The following is an 18143-nucleotide window of genomic DNA, read 5'->3' as shown; positions in this document are numbered from 1 at the left end:
AAAAAAAAAAAAATTTAGAACATTGGTAGCATTACAGATTTTAAAGTTCAAACCTGCAAGCTAGTACTTGTTTAATGTTTTGTACTGAGTGGCGCACATTGCTTATGGCATTCTGTGATACAGCGACATGTATGTACACACACACACACACACACACTGCACAGTGTGTGCACAGACTGGACACCCACACCAGATACCACACACCAGACTGCACGTAGGCCCACCCGCACACTGCACATGTACACTGCATACATGCACACATCAAACCACACAGACTGCACACACACTGTCCAGAGCACATTACACTGTACTGCACACTGCACACACTGCACTGCACACACACTGCACCACACACACTGTACTGTATACACACTGCACCACACACACTGCACTGTATACACACTGTACCACACACACTGCACCACACATACTGTACCACACACACTGCACCACACACACTGCACCACACACTGTACTATACACACACTACAACACACACACTACACTGCACACTGCACTATACACACACTGCACCACACTGCACCACAGACACTGGACTGTACACACACTGCACCGCACACTGCGCTATACACACACTGCACCACACTGCACCACACACACTGCACTCTACACACACTGCACTGTATACACACTGCACTGTACACACTGCACCACACACACTGCACTATACACACACTGCACTGTATACACACTGCACCACACACACTGCACCGTACACACACTGCACTGTATACACACTGCACCACACACACCACCACACACTGCACAGTACACACACTGCACAGTGCATACTCTACACCACACACACACTGCACCATTCACACTACACCACACACTCTCTGGTGCACACACTACACACACTGCACTACATACATACACTGGTTATGGAGGCTGCCTATGGAGCTTCCCCGTGCAGAGAAATGCTGGCTTGGGTTTAAAATGGGATATAATTAACATTTTTAGAGCATTTGAGTTTTAAAAGTGTCTTCAGAGACTTGATTTTTAAAAAGTCTTATTAGGGGATTTTAAACAACTGATGTAATAGCTTTTTTAAAAGGAATCTTGCTGAATTAAAATAGCGAGTCTAATTACTCGGATTCTGAACTCCCTGTTTTTTAACCACAAAAAAAGTATTTTTAATTGCGCCCTCGTTTTTTTCCCCCACTGGAACCCTGAAACAAGTTGTTCCTGAACTTCTGCCAGTTGCGGATGGGCCGTTTCTCGCTCACGTGTTGAGCTGCCAGGCGGGGCGTGCGCACACTGTGTTCTCTGCTGCGCGCCCGGTGGTCCCGGTGCGGGTCTCCTGGTCACCTGTGGGCCACTGGGAGGGACGCGCCCACACGCTCCGGCCGCGCCCTGGACAGCTGCGGGGCGGTGGGCCGCTCCAACGCCGTGCATCTTCTGCAGGCTGAGATGCGGTTGCTCCTGCTCCTGCTGCTGCTGCTCGCTCCAGCGCCCGGGTCCTCGGTGAGTGCAGCCCTGCCCCGCCCCCGGGAGGACTCTGCCGGGGAGGCGCGGGCGGGGACGCGCGGGCCCGCAGGCTGCGTTCCCAGGAAAGGGGTGATGTCTGGGAAGACGGGCTGGGAGGAGGCGAACCCGTACCGCTGAGCTCCTTGAGAAAGGGCTGGGCCCTTCAACCGGCTGGCTAGGGTGACCAGAACTGCCCGCCTGGCCTCTGGCGCAGTTTGTTGGGGTGGCACCTTCCCAGGGCTTCCCTCCTTGAGAAGGTGGTGGGAGCTCTCCAGAGCTGGGTGGTCTTCCAAGGTGGAAGGACAGGTTGGGGGCAATGCTGGGGCCAGCCAAAGTGCAGGACTGGGTGGCCCATCCCACCAGACACCTGTCTTCTGCCTGGAGCAGAACACGGCTTCCCCTAAGCTGGGGTGTTTGGACCTAGAGGTTTGAGTGCCAGTTTTTTTCCTTTCCCCTTGGGGTAGCACCTAGGGCAGGGCTGTCCCTTGGAACCTTCTGAGATGGTGGAACTGTTCTGTGTCTCTGCTGTCCAGTAAGTAGCCCCTATGTTCAGTGAGCACTTGCAATGTAGATGAAATGAGTTTTAATTTCACTTGACTTTAAATTTATTTTTAAATTGTTTAAATATTTATTTATTTTTGAAACACAGTCTCACTATGTTGCCCAGGCTGGAGAGTACTGGCATGGTTTGGGCTCACTGTAATCTCCACCTCCTGGGATTAAGCAGTTCTTCTGCTTAGTCTCCTAAGTAGCTGGGACTCCAGGCGTGTGCCCCGGCGCCTGGCCATAATTAATTTAAACAGTCACACGTGGCTAGTGGCTACCGTATTAGACTGCAAATTGAGACAGTGGACACAGGAAGCTGGATGGGGTCAGAGCTGCTGTTTCATTAACAGGGGCCCAAAGGCCAGGGCTCTCTGGAGAAGGTCCCTGGATCTTGAAGATGCACAGGGAAGCTTCTAGACCACAGGTCCCACCTTTGGGGAGGAGAGGGTCTGTAGAGTTGGGTGCCACCCTGGCTCAGTGCCTGGGAGAATAGAAGCCACAGAGGCACCTGGGCCCTGTCCTACTCCAGAAGAAATCTCCCAGGGTGACCCACAGCCCTGCCCACCCCTCTGTGAGGTGGGTGGGAGGTAAGAGAGGAAGGATCCCTGTGAAAGGACCCAAACTATTTTCTGCCTTGGGGAGGGCAGGGGGAAATGCCACGTCTGGCATCTGTGGGTGGAGGCTGAGAAGGGCATCTCTGCAGGGGTGTGTAGGGCAGGCAGGATAGATGGCAGCGGTGGGCATCAGGCACTTCTCCAAGAGCCGGTGAACCCAACATGGGCCACAGCTGGAGTGGTGGGTGGGCCAGCGCCAGCCTTTTTCATGTCCTCTCCACTACCTGCCAGCTTCCCACAGTCCCCTCTGCCACCCCATGAACCTAGCTCCATAATGCCACTCTCAGGTCCTTCAGCATGTGCTTGTGGCCCAGCTGCATGAAGGCCAAAGCCCAGGTGGAGGGGGCAGCCGGACAGTGTCCAGGCCCTGGGATTAAATCCAGAGCCACTGCAGCAGCTGCGTGACCCTAGGCAAATCATCAAGCCTTAGATTGCTCTAATTTGGGGGTAATAATACCCACCCCAGGGGCTGTCATGCAGATGAAACAAATCAAGGTTTCCAAAGCGCCCTGGGTCCTATTAAATCCTTTCTTCCTTAGAAATGCCCTGAGTAAGGCTGGGCATGGTGGCTCACACCTGTAATCCCAACACTTTGGGAGGCTGAGGTGGGTGGATCACGAGGTCACGAGATTGAGACCATCCCGGCCAACACGGTCAAACCCTGTCTCTACTAAAAATACAAAAAATTAGCCAGGCATGGTGGAGCGCACCTGTAATCCCAGCTACTTGGGAGACTGAGGCAGGAGAATCAATTGAACCTGGGAAGCGGAGGGTGCAGTGAGCCAAGATTGCGCCATTGCACTCCAGCCTGGATGACACAGTGAGACTGACTCAAAAAAAAAAACCAAAACAACACCCTGCATAGCCCCTGAGCCTCAGGTGGGGCTGGGCATGGCCTGGGCTGAGAACTCTTCTCACCCTGCCCTCTATGAGTCTGCAGGGGGCGTGGCCGCACTCACAGCTCCCCTGCCTCCCTCCGTCACTGGAGCAGGAGCCACCCTGTCGAGAACCTTCTCTGGATCACTTAGTGCTGCCAGGGGTCAGCCTGAACAGAATGAGTAGATGAATCAAGGTGGCGGCCTGCGTGTGCCTGGGCCTCAGCCTCTCTTCCACCTGCACGTGGATGTGCATGCATTCTGTCTCACACACACACACACCACGCTGGGCAGTTGATTCCTCGGGAAATAGTGTGCAGCAGGAAAGGGGACTCCTGAGTGACTCCAGGTGGGAGTTGGAGGAGGCATGGGCGGGGCTCCTAGAGCAACTTGAGACAGGTGAGGACAGGCCCCAGGTGAGGCTGGATCAGCTCATTCCAGCTTCACACCACGTTGGGCAGTTCATGGTTTGAGTAATTACAGAGCAACAGTGTGCTCGTGTTGCCTGTGGCTGAAGGTGCTTTCCTTCCTCAAGAGACAGTGTGGAGTGCGTGAACAGGGCACAGCTCGAGGGTGGGATGGGATGGGCTAGGGCTCCTGGCTAGTGAACACCTCCCTCACAGGGGCCTCACAGGTGCTGGGCACAGGAAACAAGAAGGTATTCTGGAAACAGCACGCCCATTAGGGGGCCCTTGTTCAGGTCAGTCCTGCCCCCTCCTTATCCTGATGGCCAGGTGGTGGCTCCATGGCAGGGGTACCCCTTGTTGCCTTGGCCACACCAGTATGCCAACCCCAGCTCCGGAGAAGGGTGGATTTTGCTGGTTGCTGTGCAAGAAGCCAAGAGACATCCAAACAGGCCTTGGTCAGAGGGTAATTGACAGCCAGGCCCGGGCCAGCAGCTAAGAAAGAGCCATTCCTGAAGACCTCTCCTGAATACCTAAAATGTGGGATGAGGCTGCGTGTGGGGCGGGGGCTGCTGGAATCCCACCTGGGACTGCAGGGAGTCCTTTTCTCTGGAAAGTCACCGTCCGCTCTCAACACTCAGTATCTGCCCTTGTGAAACTGAAACTTGATCCAAGTAAATTTCAGTTTAACTTTCATTGAGAGAACACTTTGAAGTTTTGGCTCACGGTTTTGAAAGCTTAGAGATTTTTGTCCCAGTTAGAACTGAAGGAGTAGATGATTTTACAAAGCGAAAGCTAAGAGCTTTCGTCCAGCCAGCACTTCCTTCTTGGTTGTGTGTGTGGTTCGGCAAGCTTAGCGTGGTTTGTTCTGATTCAGGGTTCTAGGTTTGTAATAAGACCAGGATAACTCAATGTTTGGCACAGGATGTTAGAGGTTAGTAAACCTCCTTCCTCACCTGCGATCCAGGGAAGCTGCTCTGGGCTCACCACGGAGGGAAGGGCCCGCTTTTCTATGTGACCACTGAGCTCTTTCTCTGAAAAGTGGGAATGGTATTTTTCCTTGAGATTCTTATGTGGTGATACTCTTAAAAAAAAAAAAGTCCCCTTCCAGCAAATGTTTGCATGTACACCATATGCCTCCTGGCAAAATTGTGAAGTTACATCTAATTCCTGTTTAACCCTGTAGGGAATCATCTAGTGTCTTATTTGATTCCCCCAGGGAGGTGGAGGCACAGCCCCAGCAGGGGAGCAGAGGCCTGCGGTGAGGCTGGCTGGCCACTGTGCCCACTTCTTCCTCTGTGGCTTCCTCTCTCTGCCTCACTTTTCTCATCCATGCAATGGGATCTGTTGGGTTGTGAGGATGAAATGAGATAATATATGTGTGTGGCATGTGGATTTCTGATGCCAGCTGCAAGGGGTCCGATCTCTCTGGTAGGAAAGTGTATCTGTTAGGATCATAATCCTGTGTGGCATCCCAAGTTAACAGTTCTTCAACAAGACAGACATGATTCCTCTCTCATGTAAACACCCAGGAGTTGGAAGCCTGGGCCGATTCTGTCGCACAACATCCTCCAGGCTCTAGAGTCTTTTCTATCTTTGCTTCACTGTTTGAAGCCTCTATTTCCAAGTTACTTCACAGTCTAAAAGGCTGCTGCAACTCCAGCCATCACATCTGCTTTCCAGACAGCCTAAAAGAGTACAGAAGGAAGAAGAAAAGGACAGATGCTCATGCAGCCTCTCTTAAGGAGGTTACTAGCGGCAGCTGCCCAGTGCTCACTAACGAGAACTAAGTGACGTAGCCAGTTAGCTGCAGGAAGTCTAAAATGTATTTTTTTTAAATTTTGGGTAGCCAGGCACCCAGCTGAGTCAAGTTTTCAAGGGTTCTTTGACAATGGGAGGAGGGGATGAATATTGGGGTACTCCTGGGAGTCTGCCACAGATTAGCAGGATCCCCCCATGTTGTTTCCCTTTTTAGGGCCTCCTCCCCTACATCACTGTTAACCCACAAATACCTGGGCCCTCAAACTGCCCGTGGCTGTGGGGTCCCTCACTCCAGTGGCCCCTAAAACTCCAAACTCTTCCCAGCTGCCTCTCAGCTCCTTATGAGGAAAGCAGGCTAATTCTGAAAAGGAGTATGTTTTGGGGTGCCAGGCAGTGTTGCCAAGTCCTAAAGGCTGGCCCCAGAAGGGAGAATCCCAGGCTCCTTGATGGGTGGGGAGTGTTTTTAGGCAGAGCGCCCTGTGGGGCCCCCGGGGCTCAGGCTCTGAGTTGGCACTGCTGATGCGTGGTCCTGTCTTCTGCAGGCTCCCAAAGCGAGGTGGCAGAGTGACACCTGGGGACCTTGGGGCCAGTGGAGCCCCTGCAGCCGGACCTGTGGAGGGGGCATCAGCTTCCAGGAGCGCTCCTGCTACTCCCAGAGGTAGGAGAGATGAAAATGGTCTGGCTTGTTAAAAGAGGGCAGGAGCAGGAGATGCTGGCTTCTGAGTGGCGGGCTGGGTGATCATGGCCTAGGCCAGCCCTGGCCACACCAGCAGAACCCACCAAGCAGCATATTCATTCTGGAAGCAACATCAGTGCAGCACAGGACATCAAACAATTTCCCAGGGCCTTCCACTCGGGGCTGGAGCACAGGTGCTGCCTGTGGCCTGCCCCCCACCCCTCTCCGGCTCTTGATGCTGCACCTGCCTGTCGTATTGCAGGTGCAGTCAATTTCGGTGGAATTAGTGAATAATCTTCAACCGGCAATTCCCAACTCCTGTGGTTTCTTTGCCGAGTATAGATGTTCCTCACTTCAAGCGGTTTACTAAGTGCTTGCTGTGTGTGCTGCAGTCTAGCAGGGTCAGTGGAGGAGGTGGGGCACAGAAGGGGTCCTGAGGCTCCTCTGTCCTGGTTTGTTAAGGGGTTGCTCCTGAGAACCCTATGTGAGGAGGAAGAGAGACCAGGAATTATTCTAAGAGCCTTATACTGATGTCCTGCTTAGATGGCAGGATGGCGGTACCAAGTGGGTGGGTATTACATCTCAGGCACCTTGGGTCTTCTCTGGGAATCTGCCTTAAGAGGCAGTGGAGTGGTCCTGCCTTAAATCTACAGGGTGGTGGAGCGCTGAGTCCTGCTTTTCCCGAGTACCAACACGGGCCGCCCACGGCCACCCAGGGAATTCATGGGGTGGGGGCGGGGGGCACCCTCTCACCTCGCTGCTCCCACTGGAGAGTCCCGCAGAAGTTGAGGCCTGCAGGGAGCCCCAGGACAGGGGTTGGGGGCGTGAGCTCTCAGGCTAGTCTGCGTCTTCCCGGTGCTCTGGTCGTAGGAGAGATGGAGGCTCCAGCTGCGTGGGCCCCACCCGGAGCCACCGCTCTTGTCGTACGGAGGTAAAGCCCATGGGGCGCGGGCGAGGGCACCAGCTCCCTAAGCCCCTCCCGGACGACGTCCCCACCTGGATGCCCGCCCCTGGCCTGGGCTGCTCGGTTATCCCAGCCTGGGGTCCTCCTGCCTGTCCACAGCAGGGCTGTGTGGGGACCCTGCACCCCTACCCCCCGGGGACTGGCCTTGCCCTCCCCAGCCTCAAGCACCTGGAGGTGCGTGCATGGGAGATGGGGCGGGGTGAGGGGGGAACTTCACCTCCGGAGGCTCAGACGGGCCGGGTGAGGGAGACTCCCGGGCTTCCTGGGCGGTGGGCGGACCTCGGACTCCGCCTCCTGGACCCCGACTTCCCCTCCGCCCGCCCGGCAGAGCTGCCCCGACGGCGCCCGTGATTTCCGGGCCGAGCAGTGCGCGGAGTTCGACGGTGTGGAGTTCCAGGGGCGGCGGTACCGGTGGCTGCCCTATTACGGCGGTGAGCACGGTGGGACTCCCTCTCCCGGGGTCTCTTGTAGACGTTGATGCCACAGTTCCTATTGCCGTATTATAGAGGCGTTGTCAAACATACACATTTTTAGAGACAGTCTGGCTATGTTGCCCAGGCTGGTCTTGAACTCCTGGGCTCAAGGGATTCCCCCCCGCCCCCCGCCGCGACTTCCCAGGGTGCTGGGATTGCAGGTGCTGTGGCTCACAGTATACAGGGAATCTCCTAGACCACAGGACCCACCTTCCGGGAGAGATGGAGGCTTGAGTGCAGCAGTGCCATGTCGGCTGAGCAGCCCCGACCTCCCAAGCTCAATCAATCCTTCCACCTCAGCCTCCCAAATAACTTTTTTAAAAATACGGAATGCTTCATAAATTTGCCTGCTCAGGGGTCAGGGACTGTGCTAATCTCTTATCATTCTAGTTTTAGTATATGTGCTGCCAGAGCCAGCATGTGTCAAATACACCATCAATCAACCCGTAAAGAATCACCAGTACCCTGCTCCCCCGCCCCCACATGCCCATGGCAACCCGATGGCAGCCATTTTGAGGTCTTTCCATCCTTTCTCCCCTTAGGTATGTACATTTTCAAACAAAGCTATGCTATGTCTGCACCATTTTGAGCCTGTTTTTGCTCAGTCTGCTGTGGGAAGCGTTCCTCCTGTCACAGAGAGACGGAGGTGGGGAGCACCAGGAGCAGTAGGAATGGTATCACCAGGTCATCCTGGAGGAGGGATTGGAGGAGCTTGGTACACCATGACCTCATTTACCGAGGATCGGCGGCCAAAGGAGATGGTCTGAGTACCTCTGAGGAGGGTATAAGTAATGTTTAGAGAAATACAGTTCAGGAAAAAAAACAGCCCCATAAGCACCACCATGTATGTCATTAAGCATTTTAGATGAGTCAGAAGGTTCCTCAAGACAACTCTTCTGAGTTTCTGTTTTTCCTGCTTGCTGCAAATGACCTCTGGAGACCCCATGGCACTCTGGATTCCAGATCAATGAGCACTCATATCCTCTGTGTGTTGTGGGGTTTGTGGCTTGGTGTGGCCCCAGTGGAACTCTTTAGCTTTCAGTATTCCCCCTGGATCCTGAAGTGGACACATGTCAAAAATAGAGTATATTCACACGATAGAAACATTGGAAGACAGAGGGAAGTCTAGAAAGATAGTAGAGGGATGCCGTCAGTGGTGTGGAGATGACTAGGATCCTATTTGCACTTTGGGGCTGTTTTAAAATGTGTATATGTTGAGATAAATATAAAAATTAAGGTTGAATGCAGTGGCTCATGTCCGTAATCCCAGCACTTCGGGAGGCTGAAGTGGGAGGATCAGTCAAACCCAGGAGTTTGAGACAAGCCTGGGCAGCATGGCGAAACCCTCTCTCTACAAAAAATACAAAGATGAGCCAGGCATGTGGGCACACGAATGTAGTCCCAGCTATTCAGAAGGCTGAGGTGAGAGGATCACTTGAGCCCAGGAAGTTGAGGCGGAAGCGAGCCAATGTCACACCACTGCACTCCAGCCCAAATGACAGAGTGAGACTTTGTCTCCAAAAGAAAAAAAAAAATGAAAACCAGGCCAGGTGCAGTATCTCCTGCCTGTAATTCTGGTGCTTTGGGGGGCTGAGGCAGGAGGAACATTTGAGCCCAGGAGTTTGAAACCAGCCTGGGCACTGTAGGCAGACCCTATCTCTACAAAAGTAAAATTAGCTGGGCATGGTGGCATGTGCCTATAGTCCCAAATATTTGAGAGACTGAGACTGGAGGACCACTTGAGTCTGGGAGGTGGAGGCTGCAGTGAGCTTTGATCGTGCCTCTGCATTCCAGCCTGGGAGACAGAGTGAGATCTTATCTGAAAAACTTTAAAACCAGAAAAAAGTTACCCTCATCCTGCCCCTTTCACAAGATCACTGTTAGCATTTCATTTTCGCTCTTCTCACATTATTTTCTCCATATAGGCTTACATATTTGTATTATTGCACATTAATTACCATTTTGCATTCTGTGTTTTAAGCATCTTCCCACACTGTATAGGCTTCACAATCATCATTTGTAACTGCAAAGTCACCATGTGTAATATTCCATTGATAGATAATTTATTTAAAGAGCAGCATGTTGTGGCCGGGCGAGGTGGCTCACGCCTGTAATCCCAGCACTTTGGGAGGCCGAGGTGGGCAGATCACCCGAGGTCAAGAGTTCGAGACCAGCCTGGCCACCATGGTGAAACCCCGTCTCTACTAAAAGTACAAAAAGTAGTCAGGCATGGTGGTGTGCACCTGTAATCCCAGCTACTCAGGAGGCTGAGGCAGTAGAATCGTTTGAACCGGGGAGGCAGAGATTGCAGTGAGCCGAGATCGTACCACTGCACGCCAGCCTGGTGACAAGAGCAAAACTCCAGGCCGGGCGCGGTGGCTCACGCTTGTAATCCCAGCACTTTGGGAGGCCGAGGCGGGTGGATCACGAGGTCAAGAGATCGAGACCCTCCTGGTCCACATGGTGAAACCCCGTCTCTACTAAAAATACAAAAAATTAGCTGGGCATGGTGGTGCGTGCCTGTAATCCCAGCTACTCAGGGGGCTGAGGCAGGAGAATTGCCTGAACCCAGGAGGCGGAGGTTGCGGTGAGCCGAGATCGCGCCATTGCACTCCAGCCTGGGTAACAAGAGCGAAACTCCGCCTCCAAAAAAAAAAAAAAAAAAAAAAAGCGCAAAACTCCATCTCAAACAAACAAACAAACAAAAACCCTGTTGTAACCACTCAGCCATGGTAAATAATGCTGACGTAGACTTCTTTAAGTGCTTCACTTTGTGCTGATTCGGGGATTTTTTTCTTCAACTTGATCCTTAGAGGTACAACAGATTCATGGAGACTGTCCTTTCTCCTTGGGATGGGGCAGGGATCTGTGCCCCCCACCCCACTGTGGGGGCTGCTGCGGGCCTTTCTGACCCCCCACTTCCCTGTTGCGAGGGAAGGCCTTGGGCCCTGGGTTGGCCATCATCCAACCTCAGAATCTCAGTCTTGCTTCCTGCCTACTCCAGCCCCAAACAAGTGTGAACTGAACTGCATTCCCAAGGGGGAGAACTTCTACTACAAGCACAGGGAGGCCGTGGTCGATGGGACGCCCTGCGAGCCTGGCAAGAGGGACGTGTGTGTGGACGGCAGCTGCCGGGTGAGTAGTGCCCCAGTGCCTCCCCTGCCTTGGGGCTGGCTGCGGGCTCAGTACGGGAGTTTCCCTGTCCATCACCCACAGGTCCAGGTAGCTGCCATGAACTTGGTGCCTTCTCAAGTTATCAGGACACCAAGCCCAGCTCCTGGTGTCCCTTGCAGCCATCACAGATGCCCTATGGCCCCTCGCTTTCATCCTTGGAGAATGCTAGCCCCACAATGAGAGAAACCCTCTGGGTGGCAGAAACCCAGCTAAAACTGACTTCAGAAAAACAAACAGCGAGGGGCAGCCGTAGGTGCATGAATGAAGTGCTGCTTGGCTTTCCTCTCTGTGGGTCCAGCATCAGATCAGGCCGGTTCTTTCCAGGAGGCGTGGAGGTGGCCTCCAGCTGCTCTGGGCTTCTCTGGCAGCCTGGCCACTCCCAGGGAAAGGGGGCCTCGTTCTCAGGAGCTCCAGCCACCAGGGGTTGCCTCTGGTTTGTCTTGGCTTGGGACTTACCCTGAACCACTCCGACCTGCCCAAACCCACATTTGGGGGAGCTCCATTCAGACTCTGCAGAAGAGAGGTTTCCCTAAAGGAAAACGGCATCATTACCAGACGAGGGGAGATGGGAGTTGAGCAGACAGAGAAGTGATTGTCAGCCACAGGCCAGTCCCCTCGTGACTGAACCACTCCTGACCACCCTGTTCTGCCTGGGCTGTGCGGGTGCTGGGGTTAGGATGCGATGGGGCCCAAGCCTGACATGGCCATGATGCCATCTCCCATGCCTCCTGCATCTCTGCCCCCAGGTTGTCGGCTGTGACCACCAGCTGGACTCGTCCAAGCAGGAGGACAAGTGTCTGAAGTGCGGGGGTGACGGCACGACCTGCTACCCTGTCACAGGCACCTTTGACGCTAATGACCTCAGCCGAGGTGGGGGTGGTTCCAACAAAGGGCTGTTGCCTGCCCCTTCTTTGCCTGTCCCTGCTCCGGCCTAGGCTCCAGGCCAAGTGGCCCTCGTGGCACCGGAAGGCTCTGACCATATCAGGTCACATCTGAAAGGCCCCTGTGGGCTTCGGACCCTTGCCCACTCATGCAGTCCACCTCCCTCTCCCACTGCCTGGATGGCCTCCCCATCCCTTCCCTCTCTCAGTCTGCTCCAGGTGCCCTGAACTTTCTGCCACCCTGGCTTTTGCACAGCAGCTTCCTCTGCCAGGGTTACCGTTCCCAGCAGCTCGGCCCTGCCTGCTCCTGCGTATCCTCTTGCTCCCATTCTGTGCTGCATGGCACTGGAGTCCTTGGGGGCTGCCCTTTCCTGTCATTTGAGGGTGCCAGGGTGGGGTAGCTCAGTACCCCCAGCCGGCATCTCTGCTCCCACCAGGCTACAACCAGATCCTCATAGTTCCCATGGGTGCCACCAGCATCCTCATCCAGGAGGCTGCTGCCAGCAGGAACTTTCTGGGTGAGAGCCTGGGTTGGGTCCTGGGCAGGTTTGGGGCTACAGGGGGAGGTGCCGTGCTGCCTGCCCCCACCACTCTGGCTGACTGAGGCCGTCTCCTCTGCGCAGCCGTGAAGAATGTTCATGGGGAATACTACCTCAATGGGCATTGGACCATCGAGGCGGCCCGGGCCCTGCCGGCAGCCAGCACCATCCTGCATTACGAGCGGGGTGCTGAGGGGGACCTTGCCCCCGAGCGGCTCCATGCCCGGGGCCCCACCTCGGAGCCCCTGGTCATTGAGGTAAACAGGGCTGTGGGGAGAGAGGGCAAGTGGGCAGCACGTGGTCCCCAAGAGGCTGCCAAGCTCTGCAATGGGGGTTGAGTGGCTCTGGGCCTGTGGCTGGCAGGGGCTGTGGGGCTGTGGAGGTTGTGGAGTGCCCCCCAGCAGCAGACCCCAACCAGGACCCTCCCGTGGCAGCTCATCAGCCAGGAGCCCAACCCCGGCGTGCACTACGAGTACCACCTGCCTCTGCGCCGCCCCGGCCCCGGCTTCAGCTGGAGCCACGGCTCCTGGAGTGACTGCAGCGTGGAGTGTGGCGGAGGTGCGGGCGTGGATGGCAGGGGAGGGCATGGCCCTGTGTGCCGGGCCGCGACCATGTGGGCAAGTCACAGCCCTCTCTTCAAAGGCAGTCCCTTGCAGGGAGATGGACAAGTAGGCGAGAAATCTCTGTATTATGGGGGTCACTTTGAGGAAAACCCAGTGATCTGGGGACTCCATGAAGGACCCCAGCCTAAATGAATAGAACCAGAGGGGGCTTCCCAGAGGCAGTGGCCTCTCATAGGAGACACACTCCATCAGGAGCGGAGGCAGGGCCTGGGGTCAGTGATCAGGGGCCAGAGCAGGGCTCTGTCACTCACAGAGAAAACTCTGAGGCTCAGTTTCCTCATCTGTCAACTGGGGATGATGTGGCACCTGCCTCAGGGGGTCATCTGAGACTGAATGGGGATGAGCTGCGGGGTGAGTGCAGGATGGCCTTGGGAAGGTGCTTGATGAATGTTGACTGGTGGCTGCCCACCGCGGCTGGGCCTCTGCACAGGCCACCAGTCCCGCCTGGTGTTCTGCACCATTGACCATGAGGCCTACCCAGACCACATGTGCCAGCGCCAGCCACGGCCGGCTGACCGCCGCTCCTGCAACCTTCACCCTTGCCCGGAGACCAAGCGGTGAGGCCTTGCCAGCCCCTCTACCCGTGATGGGGTCCCAGAACTTGGTGGGAAGGGAACAGGGCTTCCAAGCTGCTTTAGGTGTAGGACAAAGAGTTGGGGGGTCCAGGGCTCCCCACGCCATGGCCGGGGGGTGGGGGAGGTGGCAGCTATTCCTGAGGGAGGCAGAGAATGGGCCTGAGCCCAGGGCTGGTATCTCTGCCCTCTCATGACCACGAAGTACTCAACGCCCACACTGGTGGCAGGAGGGTTTGGGAAGGTTCCAGAGGTCCCTGTCTGTCTGAGCCAGCGGAGGACTTGGCTCAGCAGATGCTGATGGGTGGGCCAGGGGTCGGGCCCATGGGCATGTTGGCACTGGCCATGCCTTTGTTCGTGCACAAAGGGCCTCTTACCTGCACCGGCCTGGAGCGTGGCACCTTGCTGGGGCCCGGCGAGTGTGTGGGAACAGGTAACCTGCAGGTCACAGGCTCCCCTCAGGGCTGGCTCCACCCCATCACCGCCTGGCATTGGTGACAGCGGACCTCCTGGGATGGTGGCGGGCTAGGCTTTGCATGGGGCCTCAGGGCTGCTTTTCCTCTGGGTCCTTGCACGTGCGGCCTGGTAGAGCCACTCCACGCATGGGTGAGCACAGCCTCCCCGGAGCTGCCCCTGACTAAGGTCAGGCCAAGAGGAATGGAGTCTGACTGGGAGACAGGGACCTGGCGGGAAGGAGAAAGGGGTGTGGGGTGGGGACAGGAAAGCCAGGGGGAGGCTCAGGGCTCCGAGTAGTGGGGAGCGCTCAGAGAGCCAGGCTTGGTGCTGGGATGCTAAGGAGCGCCTGAGTCCTAGTCTTTGTTCAGGCCGGAGGTTCAGAGGATGGGCTGGGGTGGGGGCCTGGGCCACCTGTGTGAGTGAGGGCTTGTGCCCCTTGGGGCTGGGCTTTGGCCCGTGCTCCTGGAGCAACCTTACCTGAGTCTCCCTCCTGCCAGCTGGAAGTCAGGGCCGTGGGGGTCCTGCTCGGCCTCCTGCGGAGGAGGCTCCCAGTCCCGCCTGGTGTTCTGCATCTCGTCTGACGGGGCTGGAGTCCAGGAGGCGGTGGAGGAGGCTGAGTGTGCCGGGCTGCCTGGGAAGCCCCCTGCCGTGCAGGCCTGCAACCTGCAGCGCTGCGCTGCCTGGAGCCCAGAGCCCTGGGGAGAGGTGAGCCCCTGGCCTGGGTGGGGCTGGTGCTGGGCTTGGGCAGCAGCAGAGCAGGTTGGGCTGTCCTCTGTGGTGGGAACTGAGGTCCTGGGAGGTAAAGTGACCTGCCAGGTCACCTTGGAAGCTTCGGCCAAGGCTGGAACCAGCAAGTACCTGGATGGCTGGCCCAGGGCTCCTCCTCTTTCTCCGGGATCCCAGGGCAGGGCAGGAAAGGCATAGGCAGGAAGAAGCTGGGTATGTTGCTTGGGGCAAGGGAGGGGCTGGCAGTATCTAGGCTGCCAGTCATTGCTTCCAGCACCTACATATGTTCCAGTTGCAAATGGGTGGAAAACACGAATGGGCGACAACCTCAGTCTGTAGCCATGTTTCAGGCCTTGTGACCTCGGGGGTGACTCAGCTTCTCTGGGCCTGGGAAAAACATGGGCAGTTGAGTGCTGTCTGCCTCCACACCAGGCTGGCAGGCTCCTAGCTGTCCAACCTGGCGTGGCTCCTCAGCGCAGGGGGGAGCTCCTGCTGACAGCCCTGTCCTTACAGTGTTCTGTCAGCTGCGGTGTCGGCGTCCGGAGGCGGAGTGTCACTTGCCAGGGTGACGGGGGTTCTTTGCTCCATACCGCAGCATGCTCCTTGGAAGACCGGCCACCTCTCACTGAGCCCTGTGTGCATCAGGACTGCCCCCTCCTCAGTGACCAGGCCTGGCATGTTGGCGCCTGGGGTCTAGTGAGTGCTCTCCACCCCCCACCTGCTACCTGACCCGGCATGTGGCTGCACCCGAGCGCCATCCTTGGATTTGACCTGTACCAGTGGGCACCTTCCCCTGCCTCTCTCCATGTGGGTCCTCACCCCCACCCCCACCATTACCCTCACCCTCATCCTCAGGGTCTCTCTCTCCCACCCGTGGGCCTCAGTGCTCCAAGAGCTGCAGCTCGGGCACTCGGAGGCGACAGGTTATCTGTGCCATTGGGCCGCCCAGCCACTGTGGGAGCCTGCAGCACTCCAAGCCTGTGGACGTGGAGCCTTGTAACACGCAGCCCTGTCATCTTCCCCAGGGTAAGGACAGGAGGCCAGGGAGGAGCCTGGCCCCACCTCTCTCCCCATCGATATATACCCAGCAAGCACGACCTGCCTCGGGGCTTCTGCCTGCACCATGTCCTCCCTCTGGACCCTGCTTCCCCCACATCTCCCCGCGCTGAAGCCTTTGCCATCCTTAAGGCCTGCCTCGCGTGCAGCCCACCAGCCAGCCTTGCTTTCCTCCACCCAGCAGTAGCATGCTCCCTGCCCCTCCGGCCCTCACTGTATGCTGTCATTTCTGTGGGACACTTAGATTTGTTTCCTTGTGCTGCGCGTGGTGGCTCATGCCTGTAATCCCAGCAGTTTGGGAGGCTGAGGTGGGCAGATCACCAGGTCGGGAGATTGAGGCCATCCTGGTCAACTTGGTGAAACCCTATCTCTACTAAAAATACCAAAAAAAAAAAAAAAAAAAAAAATTAGCTGGACATGGTGGCACATTCCTGTAATCCTGGCTACTCAGGAGGCTGAGGTAGGAGAATCACTTGGAACCAGGGAGTTGGAGGTTGCAGTGAGCCAAGATCGTGCCACTGGACTTCAGCCTGGCAACAGGAAGAGACTACGTCTCAAAAAAAAAAAAAAAGATTTGTTTCCTTGTGCTGCTGTGGTTGTTTATGGCTTGTTAGACCTACTCACTATAAGCTTCTTGAAGAGCAGGTCCCCAACTTCCACATTCCTCTTTACACCACCATAGAGCTTACACAGCTAGGTACTCAGTGAAGGTTTGTTGAATGACTGAGTGACTGAGTGCTGAGAGAGGGAGGCAGTCCAGGAAGGATTGTCTTCCACATGCTGCTGCTGCCTCTGTTTTCTTTCCGTCATCGCCATCCTGCTGTGAAAGGAGCCTTACAGGCATGAGGACCTGCTGGAGAAAGGGCACTGAGGCCAGTGTTTGCCTGGTGTGTGGATGCCACATTGAGGAAGGGTGTGGGTTGTGGCTGAGCTGGGGATGGCGCTAGAGAGGTGGCCTTCTGATACTGCAGGGAGGCATGTTTGGCCTTGACTCACTCGTGCTGGGGACTCTCAAGTGATTCTCATGCCTCAGCCTTCTGAGTAGTGGGACTACAGGTGTGCACCACCATGCCCAGCTAATTTAAAAAAAAAATTTATATCCTGAACTGTAGGGACCTTGAGGTGAGGGAAGGCAGAATTTCTATGAGCCATGTTACGGGGAGGCTAAGAACCAGTGGCCTCAGAGTCAACATCAGACTTGGGTTCCGATCTGTAAGTTGTGTGGCGTTGGCAAGTGCTCCGCCTCTGATTCTCAGTTTGCACATCTGGACAGTGGGGCTAAGAAGAGTGACTTTCCAGACTTGCGGTGGGTCATGTGGCAACATGCCTCAGCATGTGGAGTGCTTGCTAGGCGGGAGGCGGGAAAGTAGTGGTAGTGAGGCTGTGCTGGGACTCACTGACCATCCGCAGGGGCCCTGGTGCCTCAGCCGGGGCCTGGTCCTTTGGGCTCACCAGCGGGAGAGCCGTGGACACTCAGGGTCCAGCTCTGCGTGAAGCCAGTCTGTTCCCCAGGGCCTTGTTGGCTTCTAAAAGAGTTGGTCTTAAGCCTATCCCAGGGACTGGCAGGACTCATATAGAAAGGAAGAAAAAGGGCTGGGGGGAGGTTTAATCCCAGCCTATAATCCCAACACTTTGGGAGGCTGAAGTGGGAGGATCGCCTGAAACCAGGAGTTCGAGACCAGCCTGGGCAATATATCTGAACTAGAAATTATTTTTAAAAAATTAGCCAAGCATGGACCGGGCGCAGGGGCTTATGCCTGTAATCCCAGCACTCTGGGAGGCTGAGGCAAGAAGATCACTTGAGGCCAGGAATTCGAAACTAGCCTGGAACATGGCAAAACCCCATCTCTACTAAAAATACAAAAATTAACCAGATGTGGTGGCGGGCGCCTGTAGCCCCAGCTACTTGAGAGGCTGAGGCATGAGAAGTGCTTGAGCCCAGGAGGCAGAGGTTGCAGTGAGCTGAGATTGTACCATTGCACTCCAGCCTGGGCAACAGAGAGAGAGAAAAGAAAAAATTAGCCGGACGTGGTGGTATGTGCCTGTAGTCCCAGTTAGTTGGTAGCCTGAGGTGGGTGGACCACCTAAGCCCAGGAGTTTGAGGCTGCAGTGAGCTGTGATTGCAGCACCACACCCCAGCCTTGGCAATGGAGTGAGACCCTGTCTCTTTAAAAATAATAAAAATATGTTTTTAAAAAAAAGAAATGGAAAAGATAGTTTCAGGGCATAAAAGAAATAAGCTTTATTGCTATCCTTTTTTGTTGTCTTGGTCAGCAAAATACTGTATACTTTCTTTTTTTTTTTTTTTTTTT

The 18143-nt window shown here is 55.6% G+C and overlaps 1 protein-coding gene across 3 annotated transcripts in view; it reads left to right on the top strand.

Annotated features, from left to right (window-relative positions):
* The window catches only part of PAPLN (papilin, proteoglycan like sulfated glycoprotein), a 49695-nt gene that overhangs the window by 1704 nt on the left and 29848 nt on the right, over positions 1-18143 (top strand). For 2 of the 3 annotated variants that reach the window (XM_017528715.2, XM_017528716.2), the window contains exons 2-15: positions 1429-1488; positions 6234-6349; positions 7238-7298; positions 7660-7762; positions 10809-10939; positions 11725-11848; positions 12297-12377; positions 12483-12655; positions 12833-12956; positions 13452-13578; positions 13961-14026; positions 14547-14754; positions 15289-15471; positions 15660-15801. In XM_017528715.2, coding sequence (XP_017384204.1) covers positions 1435-1488; positions 6234-6349; positions 7238-7298; positions 7660-7762; positions 10809-10939; positions 11725-11848; positions 12297-12377; positions 12483-12655; positions 12833-12956; positions 13452-13578; positions 13961-14026; positions 14547-14754; positions 15289-15471; positions 15660-15801 — 1693 coding nt within the window. In that variant the 5' untranslated portion in view covers positions 1429-1434. The remainder of the gene's footprint in view (positions 1-1428; positions 1489-6233; positions 6350-7237; positions 7299-7659; positions 7763-10808; positions 10940-11724; positions 11849-12296; positions 12378-12482; positions 12656-12832; positions 12957-13451; positions 13579-13960; positions 14027-14546; positions 14755-15288; positions 15472-15659; positions 15802-18143) is intronic. The other variant, XM_017528717.2, reaches the window with a different exon arrangement.

The sequence above is a fragment of the Cebus imitator genome, unplaced genomic scaffold, assembly GCF_001604975.1.
Source record: "Cebus imitator isolate Cc_AM_T3 unplaced genomic scaffold, Cebus_imitator-1.0 Scaffold54, whole genome shotgun sequence".
Classification (NCBI taxonomy): Eukaryota; Metazoa; Chordata; class Mammalia; order Primates; family Cebidae; genus Cebus; species Cebus imitator.
The sequence above is the reverse complement of the archived record's forward strand: the minus strand, read 5'-3'. Positions and strand labels throughout refer to the sequence as shown.